Source organism: Heteronotia binoei, chromosome 3, assembly GCF_032191835.1.
Source record: "Heteronotia binoei isolate CCM8104 ecotype False Entrance Well chromosome 3, APGP_CSIRO_Hbin_v1, whole genome shotgun sequence".
NCBI classification, from domain to species: Eukaryota; Metazoa; Chordata; class Lepidosauria; order Squamata; family Gekkonidae; genus Heteronotia; species Heteronotia binoei.
In genome coordinates this window covers 176,816,670-176,840,357 of record NC_083225.1, presented here as the reverse complement: position 1 = coordinate 176,840,357, position 23,688 = coordinate 176,816,670, and the positions used below count along the sequence as shown (strand labels likewise).

The 23,688-nt window shown below is 47.2% G+C and overlaps 1 protein-coding gene across 6 annotated transcripts in view; it reads left to right on the top strand.

Moving 5' to 3' along the window:
- The window catches only part of FAT3 (FAT atypical cadherin 3), a 546,218-nt gene that overhangs the window by 488,351 nt on the left and 34,179 nt on the right, over positions 1 to 23,688 (top strand). For all 6 annotated transcript variants that reach the window (XM_060234952.1, XM_060234950.1, XM_060234951.1 and 3 more), the window contains 2 exons: positions 9,408 to 9,542; positions 11,792 to 11,949. In XM_060234952.1, coding sequence (XP_060090935.1) covers positions 9,408 to 9,542; positions 11,792 to 11,949 — 293 coding nt within the window. The remainder of the gene's footprint in view (positions 1 to 9,407; positions 9,543 to 11,791; positions 11,950 to 23,688) is intronic.

The window sequence follows — 23,688 nt, the reverse complement described above, 5'->3', positions numbered from 1 at the left end:
CAAACCTGGTTCTCCCAGATAAGAGTCCACGCACTTAACCACTACACCAAACTGGCTCTCAATGTGTGGGATTGGGGCCTAAGGGGAAATCATCACCCAGATAAGGGAATCAGCCAGTAATAACATATTCAGTCAGAGGGACAGAAGGGATCTTGGGAAATCTAGGCCCTGTAGCTACTCCAACACAGGCTTCCCTGGAGCTTGTAGGCTGCACTAGACCTAGGATCATGACAGGTACCTAACAGGCCCCACCTAAATGCTGCCGGCAATCTCTGTTTGGCATCCCAGGTAACAAGTCCTACTAGCCCTTCGAATTAAATTATTATTTTCCCCATGTGCTGCTGGACTTCATAGAAGGACTTACTCAACATAGTTTCTGAATATGGCAAAGATTGATTGCAAAACTGCCTATTGATTTTATTGCTCAGTGTCAGACATTTTCACCAGGGGTTAAAAGGTTGTGAAAACATGCAGCGGCTTGTTCCAAAAATCTCAGCAGGGTTGTCTTCCCACAAGCTTATGTATATTCATGAGTTCCGGAGCTTTTCGGCCCCAGCGACTTGCCTATCTGTCAGCCACAGAGAGGCTTGTTGAAAATTATCGCCTGACATGACATAAAATTTAATTGCGCTCTGGGAACAAATGCACCATGCATACAGATCCGGAGAGTAGTGCCCGTGCTAGGGGGAGGGATCAGATGGTACAATCAAGAACTTTGGTAAAAACTGCCTTAAGTGTCCTGTTTTAACTAATATGTATTTTTAAAATACAGTGTTCTGTCACAGCTGTGAAATGCTTTATACATATGCTTCTGAAAGCCAAAAACACAGGCGATGAGAACAAGGATTTACTTCCCTATTAGGCCCAAGAGAGGGTGACCGGAACTGTCAGTGTATCATGTGACCCTGAAAGAAGCTATGGGAATCCTGATTTGGATTAGGGTTGGAGCACCGGAAAAGGGGGGTTAAATCTTTCCCCTGTGTCATTTCTCAAGTTAAAAATGGCTCCCTAGGCTGCTTTAAACTCCTGAATTGGTGGGGTGTGGGGGAGGGGAGATACATAGTTCCATTATAACTTTGTTTTCCATATTGTGTATAAAGAAGCTGGAAGGTGAGCATTTTTATCGGCGTAGAGAGACAAGTTAAACACACACACACCCTTCCCCATATCTGTGGCCCTGATCCAGATCACACACATGTAAATAGTTTCGCGGAAGGGGGCAAATTATATCTCTGGACTGAAAATCCAATATCACACACAGCTTGGCCCTTGGAAGACACCCCATAGTTTTACCCCAGGATAATCCCAAAACATGCCCTTTTGGTATGTGTATTGTATTTCCTGGAGTTTATTTCCTGCCCACAAATCGGAATGCTAAGCCAGCATTAAACTGTGGTTGAGAAACCTGGCTTTGTAGGAAGGAAGCTAGGTTAAAAACCCGGTTTGTGGGAAGGGGGAAAAGTCCAGTTTGATTAAGGGCCAGCACTTGGATGTCATGGCAAATTAGTGTTTGATTCAAGGGTTCCAAAACTTGGAGCCTTCAGTGACCTTCTGCATGCAAGTAGAGGAGGGTATGAGAATGTGCCCATCATGAATAAACAAAGGGTTCTTGTGAATGCCTGTCTTTCTCACACACTTTCCCAAAACACCAGAATCGCCCAATGAATGTCCCAATAAGTACTGAATAGATATCAAATGGGAGTATGATGGCGACTGATGGCATAGATTCCATATGTCAGTGGGGGATGGCTTGGTAGACCATAAATTAAGGACCCTACATGGCCAGAGATGTGGTACTTCTTATTGCTGTATGCTAGGGACCAAAGTAGGTGAGAACTGCCCTTGATACAAGCATTCCAGAGGTATCTGTCAGGCCCACTGGATCCAAAGTTTCTTTGGTCCAATCCAAGAAAGATAACCTTTCTGATAAAGGCAAGTAACTAGAATTGTCCTCCATGAAAATAGTTTCAGCAGGATATCCAGGGCTGGAATTCTAGCAGGAGCTCCTTTGCATAGTAGGCCACACACCCCTGATGCAGCCAATCCTCCAAGAGCTTCTTTTTGTAAGCTCTTGGAGGATTGGCTACCGAAGGGGTGTGTGGCCTAATATGCAAAGGGGCTCCTGCTGGAATTCCACCCCTGAGGATATTCATGTGGGTCTGCAATAGAAGAGCTAGATTCATGTTAGTAGCCTCTTAGAGATCAACAAAGTGTTTAGGGTATAAAGTCAAAGCCTGAGAGTCAAAGCTCCCTTTGTCAAATATGAAGGGAGTTTTGCCTCTCAAAAGCTTGTATCCCAAAAATTCCACTGGTCTCTATGAAACTCAAATCCAGCTCTAGAATTGCCCTGAGTGTTTAGCAGATCAGGTACTGACAGATGATACTGAATTAGGTACTACAGGTACGGTTGCCAATCCCCAATTGGGGGCAGGTTTGAAGGCCCTCCCCCCACTTCAGGGGGAGAGGGAAATGTCTGCTGAGCACTCCATTATATCCTATGGAGACCAATTCCCAAAGTGTATAATGGAGAATTGATCTGTGGGTATCTGGGGCTCTCGGGGGGGATGCTTTTTAGGTAGAGGCCACATTTCCACCATAGCATCAGCTGCATCTCCTCAAAACACCTTCCAAGTTTCAAAAAGATTGGACTGGGGGGTCCAATTCTTTGAGCCTCAAAAGACGGTGCCCCCATCCTTCATTATTTCCAAATGGATTGAAGACATTTAAAAGGTGGGTGGTCCCTTTAAATGTGATTGACAGAACTCCCTTTGGAGTTCAATTCTGCTGCTCTGAGATTCGGAGCGGAGGGCGGGATATAAATCCAATATCTTCTTCTTCTTCTTCTTCTTCTTCTTCTGTTTATTTCCTTGCAGTGAGGATCATCATCATTATCATAAACTTAATTGCATTCGCTCTGACGACCGTCGCAAGCTGATTTCCCTAGATCAAACTGCTGTTGCTATAAGCTTGAGAGCAGATCAGAGTCCCTGGCCTGCTGCCCAGCCCCATCTCTGAATGGCCATCTATCAAAAGCCGCTGCTTACATTGTTACGATGCACCATTCGGATGAATGATGTGTGTCTCAGCACCATGTGCACAGTACTTTGAAAAGCATAAAGTCGGTCCTGGTGTGAGGGTTTCCAGTTTGGTCATATATTCCGGTCATTGTGCACCTAGTACTGCAATTTGTTCATAAGTTTCCCACGCATCATTTTGCAGAGCAGCGGTAAGGAAGGGCTAGGAGTTCTTTGCCGCCTCCAAGACTTGGCGGGTGAGCTTTCGACAAAGCAGAGGGAGGACTCTGGGAGATTAAATTGCCCACAATGCACTGTGCGTTGAGCACAAGCATCTGCCACTGCTATATTTGCAAGATCATGTCTACCCTCAAATTTGCAGACAGATCATGTCTACCCTCCTGTACCGATTTTTTCCTGCTTCCCAGAAAAAGACCTTATGGCGCTCGCTCATTCAAGCAGCTCATGTTTACCTGCTACAGTCATTCCCTCACTGTTTGTGATAACTACAAAGCAGGGCTGGCCCTGCCACTAGGCAATTGCCTAGGGTGCCAGCCTTCTGAGGGCACTGAACTGGGCACTCACCATGAACATAAGAACATAAGAGAAGCCACGTTGGATCAGGCCAATGGCCCATCCAGTCCAACACTCTGTGTCACATAAGAACATAAGAGAAGCCATGTTGGATCAGGCCAATGGCCCATCCAGTCCAACACTCTGAGTCACATAAGAACATAAGAGAAGCCATGTTGGATCAGGCCAATGGCCCATCCAGTCCAACACTCTGAGTCACATAAGAACATAAGAGAAGCCATGTTGGATCAGGCCAATGGCCCATCCAGTCCAACACTCTGAGTCACATAAGAACATAAGAGAAGCCATGTTGGATCAGGCCAATGGCCCATCCAGTCCAACACTCTGTGTCACATAAGAACATAAGAGAAGCCATGTTGGATCAGGCCAATGGCCCATCCAGTCCAACACTCTGAGTCACATAAGAACATAAGAGAAGCCATGTTGGATCAGGCCAATGGCCCATCCAGTCCAACACTCTGAGTCACATAAGAACATAAGAGAAGCCATGTTGGATCAGGCCAATAGCCCATCCAGTCCAACACTCTGTATCACACAGTGGCCAAATATATATATATATATATATATATATATATATATTTATATATTTACACGCACTGTGGCTAATAGCCACTGATGGACCTCTGCTCCATATTTTTATCTAACCCCCTCTTGAAGCTGGCTATGCTTGTAGCCGCCACCACCTCCTGTGGCAGTGAATTCCACATGTCAATCACCCTTTGGATGAAGAAGTACCTCCTTTTATCCATTCTAACCCGACTGCTCAGCAATTTCATCGAATGCCCACAAGTTCTTGTATTGTGAGAAAGGGAGAAAAGTACTTCTTTCTCTACCTTCTCCATCCCATGCATAATCTTGTAAACCTCTGTCATATCACCCCGCAGTCGACGGTTCTCCAAGCTAAAGAGCCCCAAGCTCCCCGCCTGGAGAATCTACTTACCTTATTGGGAACACAAGGAAATAGGGATCTGGGTTCCTGGTCCTTACACAGCCCCCAGGCTAAGACTCAGTGTGACTCAGTGACGTCATCAGCATGGGGGGGGCAGAACTCAGCCTCACCTAGGATGGACAGTCTAGGGCCAGCCCTGACTGCAAGGGGTTTGCCTCCATGCAAGTTCACTTGTAGAGATGGTGGCAGCTGCAAACATAGACAGCTTCAAGAGGGGACTGGATAAACATATGGAGCAGAGGTCCATCATTGGCTGTTAGCCACAGGGTGTTGATGGAACTCTCTGTCTGGGGCAGTCATGCTCTGTATTCTTGGTGCTTGGAGGGGGGGCAACAGTGTGAGGGCTTCTAGTGTCCTGGCCCCACAGATGGACCTCCTGATGGTGCCTGGGTTTTTTGACCCCTGTGTGACAAAGTGTTGGACTGGATGGGCTATTGGCCTGATCCAATTTGGCTTATGTTCTTAAACCTCATCAACCTAATACGGAAATAAGTGACATGGTCAGAGGATGTGGGAGGGGGCAGTTATGCACTAACATGGGCAACTTTTATTCATTGTGAGAGATTTCTTGTTTGGAGGGCTATACTAGATGAGACATTGGGAGATCCATTACCAGATCTTCCCAAGAGTTCCCAAAAGTTATAAGAAGCCGCATAGTAAACCAACTGCATTCAAGTCCATTGGCACCTTAGAGACCAATAAGATTTTTGGGGTATGAACTTTCAAGAGCCAAAGATCCTTTCATCAGCTTTTGAGTCTTGAAAGCCTGTACTTTGAAAAATATTGTCAGTCTCTAAGCTGCTGTTGCTCTCAAGCCTAGCCGTTCTGCTGCAGACTCACGGATACCTCTGAAACTTACCTGCATAGTGCACCTGTTCCAGATCAGAGGTGAACAGGAAGTACTTCTTCACCCAAAGGGTGATTAATACGTGGAATTCACTGCCACAGGAGGTGGTGGCAGCTACAAGCATAGCTTTAAGAGGGGATTGGATAAACATATGGAGCAGAGGTCCATCAGTGGCTACTAGCCACAGAGTATTGTTGGAACTCTCTGTCTGGGGTAGTAATGCTCTGTATTCTTGGTGCTTGGGGGGGGGGGTGCACAGTGGGAGGGCTTCTAGTCCCACTGGTGGACTTCCTGATGGCTGCCCTGAGCCCGCTTCGGTGGGGTAGGGCGGGATATAAATCGAATGAAATAAATAAATAAATAAATAAATAAATAAAATTTTTATGGCCACTGAGTGACACTGAGTGTTGAACTGGATGAGCCATTGACCTGATCCAACATGGCTTCTCTTATGTTCTTAACAGGGATGTGAGGTATGTGAATAGAGTTTAATGCTTCAGTTCCATGCACTTAAAAGAAGCCATGTTGGATCAGTCCAGTGGCCCATCCAGTCCAATACTCTGTGTCACCCATTGCCCCCCCCCCAAAAAAAACAGGTGCCATCAGGCAGTCCACCAGTGGGGCCAGGACACTAGAAGTCCTCTCACTGTCGTCCCCCCCCCCCCGCTCCAAGCACCGAGGATACAGAGCATCACTGCCCCAAACAGAGAGTTCCATCAGTACGCTGTGGCTAATAGCCTCTGATGGACCTCTGCTCCACTTTGGCCAGTTGAAAATGACAGTCAAATACCAATGCTGTTGAGCACATGAAGCTGTCTTATATTCCTTACCAATCAAGGTCAGTGTTGTCTATCTACTTTGACTGGCAGCAGCTCATCAGGGTCTAAAGTGGAGCCTTTCACATCACCCGATACCTGAGCCTTTAATTGGATGCTGGGGATCTTTTACCCAAAGCAGTTCCTGGGTCAGAGCGTGCATGCGGAACTGGACAAAGATTCTGGGGGATTCTTTGACCCTGGGGTATACAGATGTTCCCAGATTGGATTAATAAGTTTCCCAGGGCATGAAAGAGGGAGATTGGGTAAATATCTAATTAGGTGGACATGAGTAAGGTACAGAATAGCAAAGGGAAACAAAACGATAGAAGCAGAAGACAGCAAAACTGAACTACTCATGGCAACTGTGCAGTATTTGTGGCAGTCTACTAAAGCCCAAAGGAGAGGGCCACAGCACTGAGTAGAACAAGAAAAGGCAATGGGTTGGTCCATAGGGAAACATATTTTTCCTTAGCTCCCAGGACATCAGTGTATTAACTAATTTTTCTCAGATACTGTCTTTTCGGAACTCATTTTTAAATTTTGTGCTCCTAATCAATGTACCCTGTCAGCTGTGGAGTCTTGTGAGTAAAAATTCTACTTCGTGAGCTACTGGCATTACAATTGGGAGCTACTGGCATTAGTTGTGAGTTACTGCATAAATTAGTTTGCTCTGGGGCCATTTTTTCTAAGCTGACACAAAAATGTGTGAGTTGGAGGCTAAAAAAATTGTGAGCTAGCTCACACTAACTCAGCTTAGAGGGAACATTGCTCTTAATTATATATGTGCCTGTTATTTCTAAGGTTTCTCTGTATTTATATGACAAAGCAGCAAGACACGTAGGCATCATCAAGTAGAATAAAAATGCTTTTCCCAACTGCACCCATTGCTTTTTTGCCTATTCTTATTCCACAGTCCAGTGAAATCATTCACCCTTGCTCATTTCCAGTATTCGCTTGTATTACTTTACTGATACCAAGTAATCTGACTTTTGTCCCAAATTGTGTACCTCCCACATTGCTAGACCAGAGAAATCAACCAGTAGACGAGGAACAGGTACAGTGAGTTACTAAAGAAAGGGGACCAGAAAATGTGAAGGAAGAATGGAGAAGGGTTTTCGAGATAGTAATGGAAATCAGGAGGAAATGCTATGGGAGAAGACCAGATAGCTATAGGGCAGACCGGCCTGAGAGCAGGGAGGGGGGAAAGCTAGGAGACTGGACCAAGTAGAAAGATATAAAGGGGAAATCTGAGAGAAAGACGCAGGGCAGGAGAAGAAAGAATCATACTCTGCCTTTCTTGGCAAAGAACTTCAGTGATTTCATGTGTAGTGATGGTAGCAGGCTTGAGAGCAGGACCAACTCCAAAAACGAAGGCCTTTGCATGACTTTTTTTATGCACCTAGTTTTATCTGGGCTCAGATGGGGAAGCAGATAAATGGGCTGCTCCTCGGTGAAATGGGAGGTTGTATTTGTGATGGATGAGACTTTAGAATCCATCACCCCACTGGTGGAAAGGTCAGAATCCAAAGCTGTCATTGGATAATTCAAGCCTTCTATTGTAAGGGTACTTGTGAGATGCACGGATGCGATGCAGTGAAATTCATGGATGTGATACAGGAAATTCACAAGTACCTCCCCCCTGCACACGACCCCAGTGACCCCTGCTCCAAAGCCCAGAAGATGGCAAAAAAAAAAAAGCCTCTTCAGGATCCCAGGCCGAACTGGCCTGGAGAAAAATGGCTGCCTGACCTCAAAGTGATGAACAGCATTTCCATGGGCATTGAAGAAGGGGCCACAAGAACTGACGAAACCCCTCCCACCCTCCTCCTCACGATCAGCCTTGATCCACGTGAGCCAGCCTGCAACTTTCCTCAGCATTTTTAGAATGGCTGCAGATACATATTTAGTGAACACAGTTGATTTGGGCTTTGCGGTGGGCGGTTTGTTCTCTGCTTCTTCCTTTGCCTTCTTTGGTTTTTCTATCCCCATGGTGCTCTGGATGCAAGTCAACAGAAGCAGAGCAACGTCTTGCTCGGGGAGCCTCTCCGTCTTTCTAAATTTGCACTTAAATGCCTGAATGCACCCAGGAGTCCCACAAGCGGCAACATGGGTCGAAGTTGGCCCTCGCAGACTTTCATTTCCTCTGAGTGCCTTTTGCTTAACAACTTGGGAAGATTGATGCCATATGTTTTAAAGGCTCTTGTCAGAGGTTGTGAGGTCTTTCTGTGGGCAAATGGCGGTTTCCTTATTTAAAAGGGAAAAAAAACAGGACTAGCTTGGCTTACATTTATCGGCAAGGCTGTATTGAGATGAACAGAAGCGGTTAGAGTTGCCGTTCCTTTGGCCGTTTGAACATATGAAGCTCCTTTATCCTGGATCAGACCACTGCCCCATCCGTGTTGGTATTGTTTGCTCAGGTTGGCAGTTGCTTCTTTGGGTCCCAGGCAGAGGTCTTTCACATCTCCTTCTACCTGCTCCTTTTTAGATGAAGATCCCAGCCCTTGAAATGAGGATCTTCTGCAGGGCCACTGAGCACAGCCCCGAGGGCTTTTTTTTTTAGCAGGAACTCCTTTGCATATTAGGCTCCACCCCCAATACATCCTTCCCAGGTATACAAGACGTTTGGAAACAATTCTTCATCAGTTACATGGCTGAAAAATGGAACCCGGTTTCCACATTACTCTAGGCTCAGCTCATGCCTCCAACGGAATCTTCAGGGGAACAGGAGACAATCCCTTCTGCCACCTGGTTCCATGAACACTTCTGGTGGATGCAACCCAATAACAACAAGTATTGGGAGCGTCTCCAAGACAGGAATCTTGACGCAGCACTGCTGCTGCTGCCGCCACCCAGAGAAAGAAAACAAGCCTTAGTTTCCCCCTGTATTTATTTAAAAAGCACAGTTCTGGGCAATGTTCCCTTTAAGCTGCAGAGTTTTGAGAGCAAAAATTCTACTTTGTGAGCTGCTGGTATTAAAGCTGTGAGGTACTGGCATTAAAGTTGTGAGCTGCTGCATAAATCAGTGTGCTCTGGGGTCATCCTTCCTGAGCTAAGGCAAAAATGTGTGAGCCGGAGGCTAAACATCTGTGAGCTAGCTCACACTCACTCCGCTTAGAGGGAATACTGGTCCTGGGGGAAATTTTGCTTTCTGTGATTGGGATTGTTTTCTTCTTTACCTCGAACAGGAGAGTTGTGTCCCGGCTCCAGTGATCCTTGCACAGAGAAGCCCTGCCCAGGAGACATGCAGTGTGTGGGCTACGAAATCAACCGAAGGCCTTTCATCTGCCAGTGTCCTCCTGGGAAGCTTGGGGAGTGCTCAGGTACTTGTCCTGTTACCTTTTTAGACATAAAACAGACAGTGCTTCCCTTTCTCCTTGACCTCCTCTTTCCCTTTTCTTTTGATTTTGGGGGTGGAGCCAGGAGCAAGGTTGTGACAAGCATAATTGAACTCCAAAGGGAGTTTTGAAAGGGACTGCACACCTTTTAAATGCCTTCCTTCCATCTGAAATAATGAAGGATAGGGACACTTTCTTTTGGGGCTCATAGAATTGGACCCCCTGGTCCAATCTTTTTTAAATTTGTGGGGGTGTTTTGAGGAGAGGTACTGGATGCTATGATGAAAATTTGGTGCCTCTACCTCAAACCCCCCCCCCACCCCGAGCCCCAGATACACATGGATAAATTTTCTATTATTCCCTATGGGAATTAGTCTCCATAGGGTATAATGGAGTGCCCAGCAGACATTCCCATCCCACCTGCTTTCTGATGACTCTGAAGCAGGTAGAAAGCCTCCAAACCAGGAGATCTCCTGCCTCCACCTGGGGATTGGCAACCCTATTTAATCTTCCAAGGACAAGAGTCAAGGTTTCAGAGTGACCCTTTTCTCCATCTGCGTGTATGATCTGATAATTCCTTGAGCTGATGAGCGCCCAGCATGACGGAGGCCTTCTCAGTATAATGTCATTGGAAAAACCCCAGAGAATTCAACAATTAGTATTTCTACTTTTATTTAAAACAGTGTTGTCCAGTTAAGAGGGAATCTTGGCTTGGACCTGGGCCCATAAACAACAAAATCCCTGAATTGGAGAGGCGCAAAAGTCCAGTGTGGCGTGGTAAACAGCAGGGTTGAACTTGGACTAGAAAGATTGGAGTTCAGATCACTGCCAGCTGACCTACCGCTGAGGGATTTTAGTGATGATCAGGGCTGGCGTGTGGGAGTAGACCAAGTACGCAGCCGCCTGGGGTGGCACCTGGCCTGGGGCGCCATGAGGTGCCCCCCCATGCACCCCGCCCGCTGCCTTCCCAACCTCGCCGAGGTTCGGGAAGCCTCGGCAAAGTCAGGGGGCGTAACAGCGAGCGCGCTCAGAGCTCAGCTCTAAGTGCACCCGCTGCTATCTGGACCTCACTGAGGCTTGGGAAGTTGGGCAGGGGGCAGGGCTGGCGCGTGGGAGTCTGCCACATTTTGGGACCCTTCCTCCGTGGCAATATTTGTGTCTCTCTCTTCTTTCACTATATCCTCACAACAACCCTGTGAGGTATGTTAGGCCCATGACCTCCCAAGTGAGCGGCATAGTTTGGTAAGGATTTGAACCTGGCTCTCCCATCCTACCCCGTACTATTTTTCAAGCAGTAGTTCAGCCCACACTGCATGTTTTTGCTCAGACTGAGCAGCCAGTCCTGTAGAATCCTTTGGCCTTCCTGCCGCACATGATCTTTGCAGGAATGAAAGCTTCAATTCACTCTCTGGAGCCTTACAGAGTCCTGCATAAGCTGGGACCTGCTTCAGGGGTTTAAGTGGCCTCCTGATTGCAGTGCCTGCCTGGGACACAAAAAAAGCAGAGGCCAATTCCCCACTAGCCTTACGCCGCTTTCACTTTCCTCTTCTCCGCGGGGCTTCTGCTGAATTTTGCACAAGTTGCTCCGGACTAGCGAGTTGCCCCGCCTCTCTTCAAGTTCCATCCACAGCAGGCAGGATGCTCTGAAAACTGGCTTCTATTTGCCGTGGAGGGAAATTGAAAAGGGGCGGGGAAACTCACCGGCTCAGGGCAACCTGTGTGAAATCCAGCAGCAGCGCCGCAGGGGAAAGGAGCAACGAGACCGGAACAAGGTGAGTGGGAAATCAGTCAGAGTAAGAGCAGGGAATCCCACAGTACATATGGTAACTGCTGGGTTGCATTTGGCTGGATGGATCGCCAGCTGTGCAGGCCTTGCCTCAGTTATCCCAAAGTGATAATTGTACTAAAATGATAATATCCCGCTATCTGCCACAACTCATCTGATTTGATTCACGGCGGTGCTTCCTATCAAGAAACAAATTTCTCCCCTTATTAGTGAATTAATCTTCTTTAACATAAGGTGCATACTGTAGAATACAACAGAGACGGGTTTTTAATCAGTCGAAGGTGGGGGCTTCATTTGTAACATTGTTCCTTATCAGCCTTGTTAACCAAGCATGTTACTTAATTAACTTTTTCCCCCCTTGGCGGCAGAGTGGGATAATCTCCTGTGTCTTTTTCCAGAATGCAGAAGTAAAAAAGGTTGTGTCTTTTCTCCGAATGGTTAATTTCAGGACACACTTCCCTTAGCTTTGCCGGGAACAGCTACATCAAATACCGGGTTTCTGAAAATAGCAAGAAGGAGGAATTCAAGTTGGCCCTGCGTCTGCGGACTCTGCAGAGCAACGGGATTATCATGTACACTCGAGCAAATCCCTGTATAATTCTGAAGGTAATTAAAATAAGTTTATCTTTTCCCGCAGTTATTTTTCTTGATTATATGCTTCCCTCTCATCGGGCCCTGGCTATCGGGAATGCAGTTCTCATTTTAGCTGGGGATGCAGAAAGTGAAGCGTGCTTCGTTTGGCGGATAATGAGGAAAGAAACCGCCGTTTCAGCAACAATGAGGGAAGGATCTCATTGTTCCTGATAGCCGTATTTCTATTAAAATAAGCTCCTGCAGCTATTATGTGCAGTAGGGGGACTGGGCAGCTTGTGTGTTGGCAAGATCTATTGGGTGAAATGTAAAAAAAAAAAAAAGTCAATTGCCTTGAAAGCACAGAAACTTTACACAGTATCCTTGATGCTGCATATTTCCTGGTTAAGGAGGAAAATGCTGTTCAAACATATTACAAATGCGATCTGACTCCTGTGGTAACAAGAGAAAGAAATTTTACTGACAAAAAACAGGTCTCTTTTTCTAGCAGGAGCTCCTCTGCATATTAGGCCACACACCCCTGATGTAGCCAATCCTTCTGGAGCTTACAGTAAGCCCTGTACTAAGAGGGTTGGCTACATCAGGGGAGCGTGGCCTAATATGCAGAGGACCTCCTGCTAGAAAAAGAGCCCTGCAAAAATATAGAAGCGCATCTTGTATGATGTATTTTTGTAGATACATTTAGCTTCCTGTTTATAGGTTAATTTCAAAAAGGTTAACTTGCAACAGCTCCAAGCCCAGGTGTGTGAGAGAAGAGAGTTCCTATATAAGATGAAACAGAAGGAAAGCAACAGCCAAAGAAGCTCAGTATCTAACCAGTGAGAGAATGGGGCCAACTGTGCCTAGTGTGCCTGAGTGAAAGAATTCTCTTTACACTTTCCCTCCCAGATCATCTTGCATGCAGAGTTACAATATCCATCAAGATCAGCTTAGATGGCCTTTGGTTAAAGAGGTTAGTACCCTAAAATGGGGAGTGCAGCTGTGTTAATTCTGTTGGAGCTCTCAGTGCAGGGCCGGATTAAACCCTGTGGAGGCCCCTAGGCAGTCAAAATCTCAGTGGCCCCCCTAGTAAATTCTCTCAGAGTTAGAGCACCCGCCTCACTGTCTGCGGTCCCTGCTACAGCCACCGGTGGCTAAAAAGACAAATGCAATCTGGGCTGTATTAAGAAAAGTATAGTGTCCAGATCATGTGAAGTGATGGTATCACTTTACTCTGCTCTGGTAAGACCTCACCTGGAGTATTGTGTTCAGTTTTGGGCACCACATATTAAGAAGGATATAGACAAGCTAGAACGGGTCCAGAGGAGGGTAACGAAGATGGTGAGGGGTCTGGAGACCACGTCCTATGAAGAAAGGTTGAAGGAGCTGGGCATGTTTAGCCTGGAGAGGAGACGGCTGAGAGGCATTACGATCACCATCTTCAAGTACTTGAAGGGCTGTCATCTAGAGGATGGTGTGGGATTGTTTTCTGTGGCCCCGGAAGGTAGGACCAGAACCAGTGGGTTGAAACTTCATCAAAAGAGTTTCCGGCTCAACATTTGGAAGTGGTTAATACAAATCTGATCTCAAATCAGTGGGCAGTAGGGTTCAGCAAAATATAAGAAGGCAGCATGGTGACAGTGTTGGCTGAACAGTGGAGCAGGGAATGTCAAGGGTGGAAAGCTTAGCATAACAATTATAGCAGCTGTATAGCAAAGCAAACAGTACACAGCGTCTGGAAATGGAAGGGGAAAGGAAGGGTGGAGGACGAGAACCAATAGGATGACTATATGTGCTGCGCAGTTGCAGCCAACCAGAACCATGAGCCAACCAATGTGCTATGCTGGAAGCGGGTAGTTTTAAAAAGTCAGTACAAAACAATGGAAAAATCAGCTGGAGATGGTTCAGCCAGAGCCAGCCAGCATGTTCTGCACAGGCTATGGGCATAAGTGTGTGTGTGGGGGGGGAGGAGTGGGTGGCCAGCCGACAGCAGCACCATCAAGAGGAGGGAGGTGCAAGGAGGCGAGAGTAAGGGAAGGAGGCTACTTATTTGTGGACACGACTGCAGTGCGAGTGAACCTCGATCCGCTTTAGCCAGTCCAGTGACTCGTGAGGAGAAGGGAGAGAGCGTGCGGAGGGCAAAACTAAACAACAACTCGGCTCCAAGCCCTCCAAGCAGCCAGTCGCTTAGAACAAAGTAGAAGTCAAGTAGCTCCTTTAAGACCAACAAAGTTTTATTCGGAATGTGCGCTTTCGTGAGCATGCCAATCACTTAGTTTTTGCAGCAGGGGCTGCACTCACAAGTCCTTCTGCCCAACAAGCCTCTTGGAGAAATTTGCAGTTCCTTCCTTTTCACAACGCACAAGCTCCCCTGTATCGGGCCAAGAAGTCACTACGGCCCACGCTGCTCCCCCTCCCTTGCCGTAAGTCTAGGCTGGGGAGGAGCAGACCAAGCGATCCCAAACCCTTCTCTCCGCCAAAACGCCGTTACCTGTTGTCTGCTGATATCTTCCCCCACAGCTCGCTACAGCTTATTATTATATGAGGTCCTCCTTTAGCTTGGGCAAAGCGCGCCCGCTCTCTCCTATCCGCCCTCCTCCCTGCCTGCTTTACATGCACGAGGAAAGGGAAAGCGGGAGGGGGGGGCAGAGTTGTGCTGCCGGCAAAGAGCAGCCCCGGAGTCTCAGGCTGCTGCTGCTAAGTCTCCAGAACCAATGCAGAGGAGGAGGTTAAGGGAGCAGCTCTGCTTTTGGCGGAGATTGTCTGCCTGCTCTCTGTGGACACTTCGCTAGCCACTCGTGCAGCTGCTGCTGCTCTACGGAAGGCAGCCGAGCTGGCAGCAAGCGGCCTCAGCCCCAAGGGCCACCATGTCAGGTCCGGCTGCAGAGGAGGGCAGGTGACACGCTTTCCCCGTCCCCACCAGTCCCCACAGCACTACTGGAAGGCGGAAAGGTGGGTGGCGGCAAGGAGGGCGAGTGTGGCAGCTGTGGCAAAGGGGCGCAAGGACCACGGGGGCACATGCTGGCCATGAAAACTGGGGGAGGAGCTGCCCAGGGGCCCCTAAAGACCCACAGGCAGGTGCCTAATTTGCCTAATTGTTAATCTAGCTCTGTCTCAGTGGCTTTTGATACCATGAATCATGGTATTCTTCTGGACCACTTTTTGGGGCAAGGACTAGGAGACACTGTTGTGTTGTAGTGCTGATTCTCCCTAGAAAGTGTCAAGAATTATGTCTTGCCTACCTGTTTTTCCCATGTGTAATGCTTGCAGATGTTTTGCTTGCCCTTATCTGTCTTTTTGTAACTGTTCACATATAACCACTATGCCTCAGCTGCATATTTCTGTGAAAGATGGTCACTGGTTATCTGCAGTCTGAAGTTAATTTTTGCTTTGGAGAAGAACTGTGAACTGTGGGAGGGAATGGATAAGGTGTCTCTCTATGAGAACCAGTTTGGTGTAGTGGTTAAGTGCACTGACTCTTATCTGGGAGAACTGGGTTTGATTGCCCACTCTTCCACTTGCACCTGCTGGAATGACCTTGGGTCAGCCATAGCTCTCTTAGGAGTTGTCCTTGAAAGGCCAGCTGCTGTGAGAGCTCTCTCAGCCGCACCTACCTAACAGGGTGTCTGTTGTACGTGGGGGTGGGAAGGTAAAGGAGATTGTGACCGCTCTGAGACTCTGAGATTCAGAGTATAGGGCAGGATAGAAATCTAATATCTTTTTCTTCTTCTTGAATAACTGTTTGCCAAAATCTGCACACCTGTTTGCACTGCATAGGGAAAGTGTAGATGACTGGGGAAGGCAATGGCAAACCACCCTGTAAAAAGTCTGCCGTGAAAATGTTGTGAAAGCAACGTCACCCCAGAGTCGGAAACGACTGGTGCTTGCACAGGGGACCTTTCCTTTTCCTTGCACTGCATAACTAACGTCTTTTGACTTGTTATAAAAGTGTGACCTGCCCAGTGTTCATCAGTTTTGGCAAAGTGTGTCTTTGCCGTGACCATGTTCATAATTTCCAATAAAAGCCTAATTTGATTTACATCAAAGAGGTAAACTGGGTGATAACTGCACAGAACTTGAGAAAAAGTAGGTTTCAGATTGTGGTCCTGGGGAACTGCAGTTTTGGTCCTTGGCCTCTGGCCTAGGGGGTCCCACACGGTTCTGTTTTGTTCCCTGTGCTTTTCAACCACCGGGCAAAGCTGCTGGACGGGACCATCCAGAAATCTGGGCTGAGCTGCCACCAATATTAGGATTACTCTGAGCTCTACCTTATGCTTCCAGCAAATACTAGGGGTGGAATTCTAGCAGGAGCTCCTTTGCATATTAGGCCACCCACCCCTGATGTAGCTAATCCTCTAACAGCTTTCAAAAAAGAGCCTTGTAAGCTCTTGGTGGATTGGCTACATCAGGAGTGGGCGGCCTAATATGCTGAGGAACACCTGCTAGAATTCCACCCCTGGCAGAGAGGCTGCGAATCTATGCACAAATGCCTGGAGAGACCATTTTAGGATGAATGTGGGCTCACAAACTTAAACCTGAGAAAACAGCTGCTTCTAATTTGGGGAGGGGGCGTGTCTGACCCAGGAAAGTGGATATCTCTTGATCTGGATGGGGTTGTCCTACCCCTAAAAGATCAGGTTCATAGCTTGGACTGGAGCTACTTGTTGGATAAACAGGGGGCTGCAGTGGCCAGGGGTACCTTTCTCCTGCTTAAGCTGGTGAGCCAGATGCTACTCTCACCACTGTGGTGCATTTCCTGGTAACAAGGGCTTTTTTTGTAGCAGGAACTCCTTTGAATAGTAGGCCACTCACCACTGATGTAGCCAGTCCTCCAATAGTTTACAGGGCTCTTAGTACAGGGCCTACTGTAAGCCCGGGCCTAATATGCAAAGGAGTTCCTGCTACAAAAAAAAGCTACAGCGGTCCAAAATGCTGTGGCCAGAATGCTGACTAAGTGGTTCGTAGGAACACGAACATCCCACTCTTGTTTCAACTAAACTGGTTCTGAGCTCGAACCGGAAGTGGTAGTATTGACTTTTAAAGCCCTGTATGACTTCAGGACAGCATAATTTCCCAGATAAGCCTAACTGTCCACTCTGGTCATCTTTAGAGGCTCTGCTTTTGGTTCCCAAGCCATCTGAAGCCAGACGAGTGGTAACCAAAGAAAGGACGGTGTTGCTTGTAGCACCTAAACTTTGAAATGGAGATTTGTCCATTTGCTTGTATTGTTGCCTTCTGCCAGCTAGCAGGTGAAGACGTTGTGTTTTGTTTGGTGAACTCCCAGTAATAGTTACTGGCCTTGGTTGTGTGTAGGGTTGCCATGTCCCTCCTGTGGCAACTGTTAGGGGATGGGGCAGCTTACTGTGAGCAGCAGGGAGGCCCAGCCGATGTACAGAGAGGTGTTTACATCACTGCCCATGTGACCCAGAAGTGATGTCATCATGTCTGGGGTGACACTCTGTATATATAAATATAACCCTCAGACAACGTTTTGGTGTCTGTATACTTGGGAGACTCCCCGAGTATACAGAAAGAAATATTCTTTCACAGCTTTTTTTTTTTTTTTAAAGCACGTTCTCTGCCCTGCCTAGAACTGAGCATGCTCAGAAGCCTGAAGAGCAGGCCGGGATTGTTGAGGGCTGTTTGATTGTCAGTTAAACGAAAAAGGAGAATTAAGCAGAAATTGGCCTGTTCAAGTTTGTAAGAATTTATTGAATCCTAGGGTGGAAGTTATGGGTCAGGAGGAAATTTCCCCATTGGTTACTTCCATGACCTACGATTCCTCATAGGGCCCTCACTTATCATCGTTATTCTGTAAGTCATTTACTTTTTTGAGATACAGGCCGGTGATCACATTATTTAGCAACAAGGGGAAGCGACTTTTTCAGGCCATAAAACAAATACAACAGATCTCCCCAGCTATTCCCGAACCACAAATACTAAATCTTAAATCGCAGGGTATGTTTTGATAGCTTCCCTCAAGAATTGTGGAGGTATTATGTTAAATATAAGAAGGGTAAGTTAATTACATGGTGCAAAGCTAGTGATGTCAGTTCTCAGAACCACATCTTGACTTAAACTTGGCATACCGAGGACCAACCTTGAAACTGGCCAGAAGTAGCAAGACATAAACATCTATTACCCCTTCTTTTGAATTCAAGCTTGGCGGTGGCTGCCCTGAAATTGGAAAAATAATCCAAAAAGCACACAAAAAAAATGTACAATTGGTTCATCTACCTAACTGTGCAGCTGTAATTTTCAAACCAAATTGGCTCTGCTCTAATAAACTGATTTTTGGAAGTCTTTTATCAGCCATAAATAATAACTTAATCCAATAATTAAATAAGTAGAGTGAGACTTTCTGTTGAAAAGGTAATAGGCTAGTCTTGGCAGCCCTCAAAACTATTTTAAGCACCGAGTCCCAAGCTTGGTACACTAAATATCGTTCTCTTTAGCATATCAAGGCTACCTTGTGAGGAGAAATCTCCTCGTGGGTTGCTTTTGAAATGAACAGTCCCTTCTCCTATGTATTCTTTGGTAAGGGCCTCTGCAGGGCTTTTTTTGTAGCAGGAACTCCTTTGCATATTGGGCCACACACCCCTATTGTAGCCAATCCTCCAAGAGTTTACAGTAGGCCCTGTAAAAAGAGCCCTGTAAGCTCCTGGAGGACTGGCTACATCATGAAGATGCAGCCTAATATGCAAAGGAGTTCCTACCACAAAAAAAAACCCTGATCATAATTCTGTCAGGGACTGTTCTGGAAAGAGCAGTTTCTGTCAGGGGTCTCTCAGCCCTACCTACCTTACAGGGTAGGGTGTCTGTTGTGGGAAGGGGAAGGAAAAGGAGATTGTAAGCCACTCTGAGACTCCTTCAGGCAGTGAAGGGCAGGGTATAAATCTAATCTCCTCCTGCTCCTCCTCCTCTTCTTCTTCTTTGTTCGCCTACTGGAAACATCCATGAAAACCCTGAATTTTAACTCAGCTGATCCCAGAACTCTAGATCTTCATAATTCAGTCTATGGTGACTGGAGGCTCTGGTTTCAAATGGGGAATAGGAAATATGTATTTGGTGAGTTTAAAAATATCTCTAGGACTGAATCGATTCCCCTAGACAGCACTTGGCAGTGTGCACGTGGCTTTATTCGGTAAAATACAGTACCCTTTTCTGTGTGCTGGCCATATGTTACCTCAGTCAAGACTTGCCTGAAACTTCCATCACTCCAAGCAGCAAGGAGCTTTGGATGTGATCCCAGGTGTGACAGGAAACGGAGAGAGCAATATTTTAATTAAATCCACCATTTTTTTGCTCAAATGAATCCGAAATGTAATCCCACTAACTAAATATCCCCCTAGATGGATGGGCAGGCACCATTCCGTATTCATGGGCTGTGACTGCAGATGGACTTAGCAAGCCCAGGGTGGTCCCCAAAGGGCCATTTGATCGTTTTATTGCCAATGTTGATATACAGAAATGGAAGGTAGCCAAGCACCTTAGCTAGGCTAATATTCCGAAATGATATACGATGCCCATTCATCTCATTTTGCTTATTTGGTGAAGCAATCAAACCATGCCAATTTGTATAACCCCCTTAGAGTTTTCTGCCCAGCCTCCTGCCTGGTCAGTTTAATGAGCTATTATGTACATAACGTATTTATCTCTGGTGCCAGTCCTCACCCCGGGGGGTCCCTCAAAACTCTGGCACCGGGACAATGTAATAGTGGCAGTTCACTGCTGTTCGAAGCATTTCCCTCACTTGCTCTGCTCACCCACCCACAGAATCGTGGTTCGTTTTCCCCATGTTTTCTCCGAACTTTCCCAAACATGCTTCACTGCAAAATTTTGGAGAAGATCACAGCAAAGCTTGGATGGTTGCTCTGTATGGGGGGAAGTTTGGATTTTCCCAGTCCTGTTCACATGGCAGCCGTTCGCCCCGCCCTTGTCCCCACAGCTGCCATTTTTCCCCCACCACCAGGGGGCTTTTTAAAAATTGGTGGTTGAATGTTATCATATCATTATAACGATCTGCATCAGGTTCTCTAAATTCCCAGTTTTCTTGGTGGAAAAAAAATACTAAGTACCTCCTTTCTATGGATGTACAAGACATGTATCTTTGGGAATTCAGGGAAGCGGATACACACATTGTTATAATATAGGGGTGGCCAAACTATGGCTCGGGAGCCACATGTGGCTCTTTATTGTGTGGCTCTCAAAGCCCCCACCACCCCACTGACCAGCTTGGAAAAGGCATTTGTCTCCATAAATCACTTCTCCATGCTAAGCCAGCCAGCAGCTTGGAGAATGTATTTAAAGTTAAAGTTGCTTCCTTTCCACCTTTCCCTCTCCCATCTATTTTCCTTCCTTCCTTCCTTCCTTCCTTCCTTCCTTCCTTCCTTCCTTCCTTCCTTCCTTCCTTCCTTCCTTCCTTCCTTCCTTCCTTCCTTCCTTCCTTCCTTCCTTGTAGCTCTCAAACTTCTGATGCTCATGCCTTGCGTTTCTCAAAGCATTTGACGTTTATTCTATGTGGCTCTTACATTAAGCAAGTTTGACCTCCCCCGTTATAATATGATGATATGACCACATTCAATTACTGATTTTTTAAAAAGAAAAGAAAAGACGCTCAGGAAGGCTGCTTGAAGGGGGGCTGAAGCAGGGAACCATGTGCCATTGCCTCTGTGTCGTATTAGCAGTGGCAGCAGCCACAACAGGGAAACCGCATAACAGCCACAACAGGGAAACTATCCCTGCGTAGAAATCACCATTGTCAATAGAGCTGCCAAGCCTCCCGCTATGGTGGGAAGTCTCCTGTTAGCCTTTTTTACCACTGTTGTTCAGAGCAACAGCAGGAGCAAATTTTTAAAAAACAGCAGTGTCACCTATGTCGCTTCATCGCTTCCAGGGGAAATCTGGAAACAGCATACGGTAGCTCCAGGAATGGCTGGAAACTTTATTGTTACTGTAGCGCTCCCGGCTGTTACTAGAACTACCCTATGCCATTTCAGGCTAGCCTTCTAATTAACAAAGACTCCCTAAAGGAAGAAAAATCCACTGGGTTTAGGTTTGATCAAAAGCAGAGCAGCTTACAATCTCCTATGTCTTCTCCCCCCACAACAAACACCCTATGAGATGAGTGGGGCTGAGAGGCCTCTCACAGCAGCTGCCCTTTCAAGGACAACTCCTGCAAGAGCTATGGCTAACCCGTGGCCATTCCAGCAGCTGCAAGTGGAGGAGTGGGGAATCAAACCCGGATCTCCCAGATAAGAGTCTGTACACTTAACCACTACACCACACTGGTGGCTCCCCTTCAGTTGGACTCTAATCTGGAAAACTGGGTTTGGTTCCCATCTCCTCCATATACAACCAGCTGGGTGACCTTGGGTCAGTCACAGCTCTCTCAGAGCTCTCTCAGCCCCACGTACCTCACAGTGTGTCTGTTGTAGGGAGAGGAAGGGAAGGTGGTTGTAAGCCAATGAGACCCTTTGGGTAGTAAAGGGTAGGATATAAGACCAGCTCTTCTTCATTCATTATGGTGTCGCATATTAAAAACGGCAAGAGGAAGGCATGTTTGCCCCATAGCTGTGCCGTAACCAGGGGCAGACCTAGCAGCTCCTCAGAGGCTCACTTCTGGGCCATGTGCTATATCCACAGGCATCTTCAAGCAGACATATGTTCTTGAGCAATTATTCTTGCTTTGTTTTATTTTTGTTGTCATTTCTTTCTCTTTTTCTGTTATTTTATAGCATTAGCTGACCGTAGTAGTCTAGGATACCAGCCAAAGAGAAGTGCTCAGTGAATCGTTCCCATTTATATATACCACACCTAACATTTGTTATCACTTGTAACAATCCATTCCATTTTAAAGGGTTTTTAAAAGAACAATTAACTAATTTGTTTTTGTAATTAGCCTCAGTATAAAGTCTGGTGCTGCTCTAATGGAGTGAATGCTTTCAGAATATTTTCAGAGGATAGCCATGTTGGTCTGTTGTGAAACAGCTAGATTCGAGTCCACATCTTAAAGACTTACAAGATTTCTGGGATATTAGCTTCCAGTTGTCAAAGCTCCCTTTGTCTTTCAAAATATTGTAATGTTGTTTTGTCAATATTTAAACAGTTGGTTATTCAAATCTTTCTAAACTATCAAACGTCCAACCTTCATGATGATTCACCTTTGTGCCCCACCAAGGACAGCAATGAAGGAGACAAAGTCTGGAGTGAGGAATTACCGTATTTTTCGGACTATTAGACGCACCGGACGATAAGACGCATCTAGTTTTTAGAGGAGGAAAACAGGGAAAAATTGTTTGAAGCTGTGCACCCAGATCTGGGCACCTTCCCCCTCTCAATCCTGCCTCCGATCCCAGCCCTTGCTAGAAGCAGCAGCTGAAGCCTGGCAGACAGGCACAGAGGAAGCCCCCCCCCTCCGTAAACCCAGCGCTTTGCCAAGCGCTGCGTTTGCGGAGGGGGGGGGGCTTCCTCTTTACCTGGCTTCAGCTTCTGCTGATAGCAAGGGCTGGGATCCGAGGCTTAGCTGCCTCCGAACCCAGCCCTTGCTATCAGCACAAGCTGAAGCCACACAGACAGGGACAGAGGAAGCCCCCCCCCCAAACGCAGCGCTTGGCGAAGTGCTGCCTTTGCAGAGGGGGGGGGGGTGATTCCTCTCTGCCTGGCTACAGCTTGTAGCGGGGCTTCCCCCTCCCTTCCTCAGAGGGAGCGATCTCGCTGCTTGTCTCCCAGCCAGGCAGGCAAGCGCGGGGAAAGCATGCCTGGCTGGGAGAGAAGGGGCAGGATCGCTCCCTTCAGCGTGCTGGGGTGGGGGTGGAGGGAGCGATCTCGTTGCTTCTCTCCCAGCCAAGCAACCAAGAACGGGGAAAGAATGCCTGGCTGGGAGAGAAGGGGCAGGATCGCTCCCTTCAGAGTGCTGGGGTGGGGGTGGAGGGAGCGATCTCACTGCTTCTCTCCCAGCCAAGCACCCAAGAACGGGGAAAGAATGCCTGGCTGGGAGAGAAGGGGCAGGATCGCTCCCTTCAGAGTGCTGGGGTGGGGGTGGGGGTGGAGGGAGCGATCCTGCCCACCCCAGCACTCTGAAGGGAGCGATCCTGCCCCTTCTCTCCCAGCCAGGCATTCTTTCCCCGTTCTTGGGTGCTTGGCTGGGAGAGAAGCAGCGAGATCGCTCTCTCCACCCCCACCCCAGCACGCTGAAGGGAGCGATCCTGCTCCTTCTCTCCCAGCCAGGCACACAAGGACGGGGAAAGCATGCCTGGCTGGGAGAGAAGCGGCGAGATCGCTCCCTGCGAAGTGCTGGGTTGGCGATGGGGGCGGAGGGAGCGATCTTGCCGCTTCTCTCCCGGGGGCTGCAGGCCCCTCCCCCCCTCATCTTTTAGTATTCGGACCATAAGACGCACGCACTTTCCCCCCCACTTTTCTGGGGGGGGGGAGTGCGTCTTATGGTCCGAAAAATACGGTAAATGGTAGGTAATGGTGTAAACTCAGTATATACCAAGTTTAGTAATTTTCAGGTATTTATTCAGCCGAATACAGATTATTTGGCTTTTATTTGGATGTGGCTAGAGGGCATTTAAAGTTTAAATGCCTTCTGAATTTGCAGAGTCATGCTGCTGCCATGATGCAACTTGGCAAGTGAACTGAGAAGGCATTTCAAGTTTAAATGCCCTGTGGAGATGGTTCCCATAGGGTATAATGGAGCTGAATTAATTTGGGTTTCCTGAATATTTACCTGAATCCCAATGTTGAGATTTGGGAATACTCAGTAATACCGAT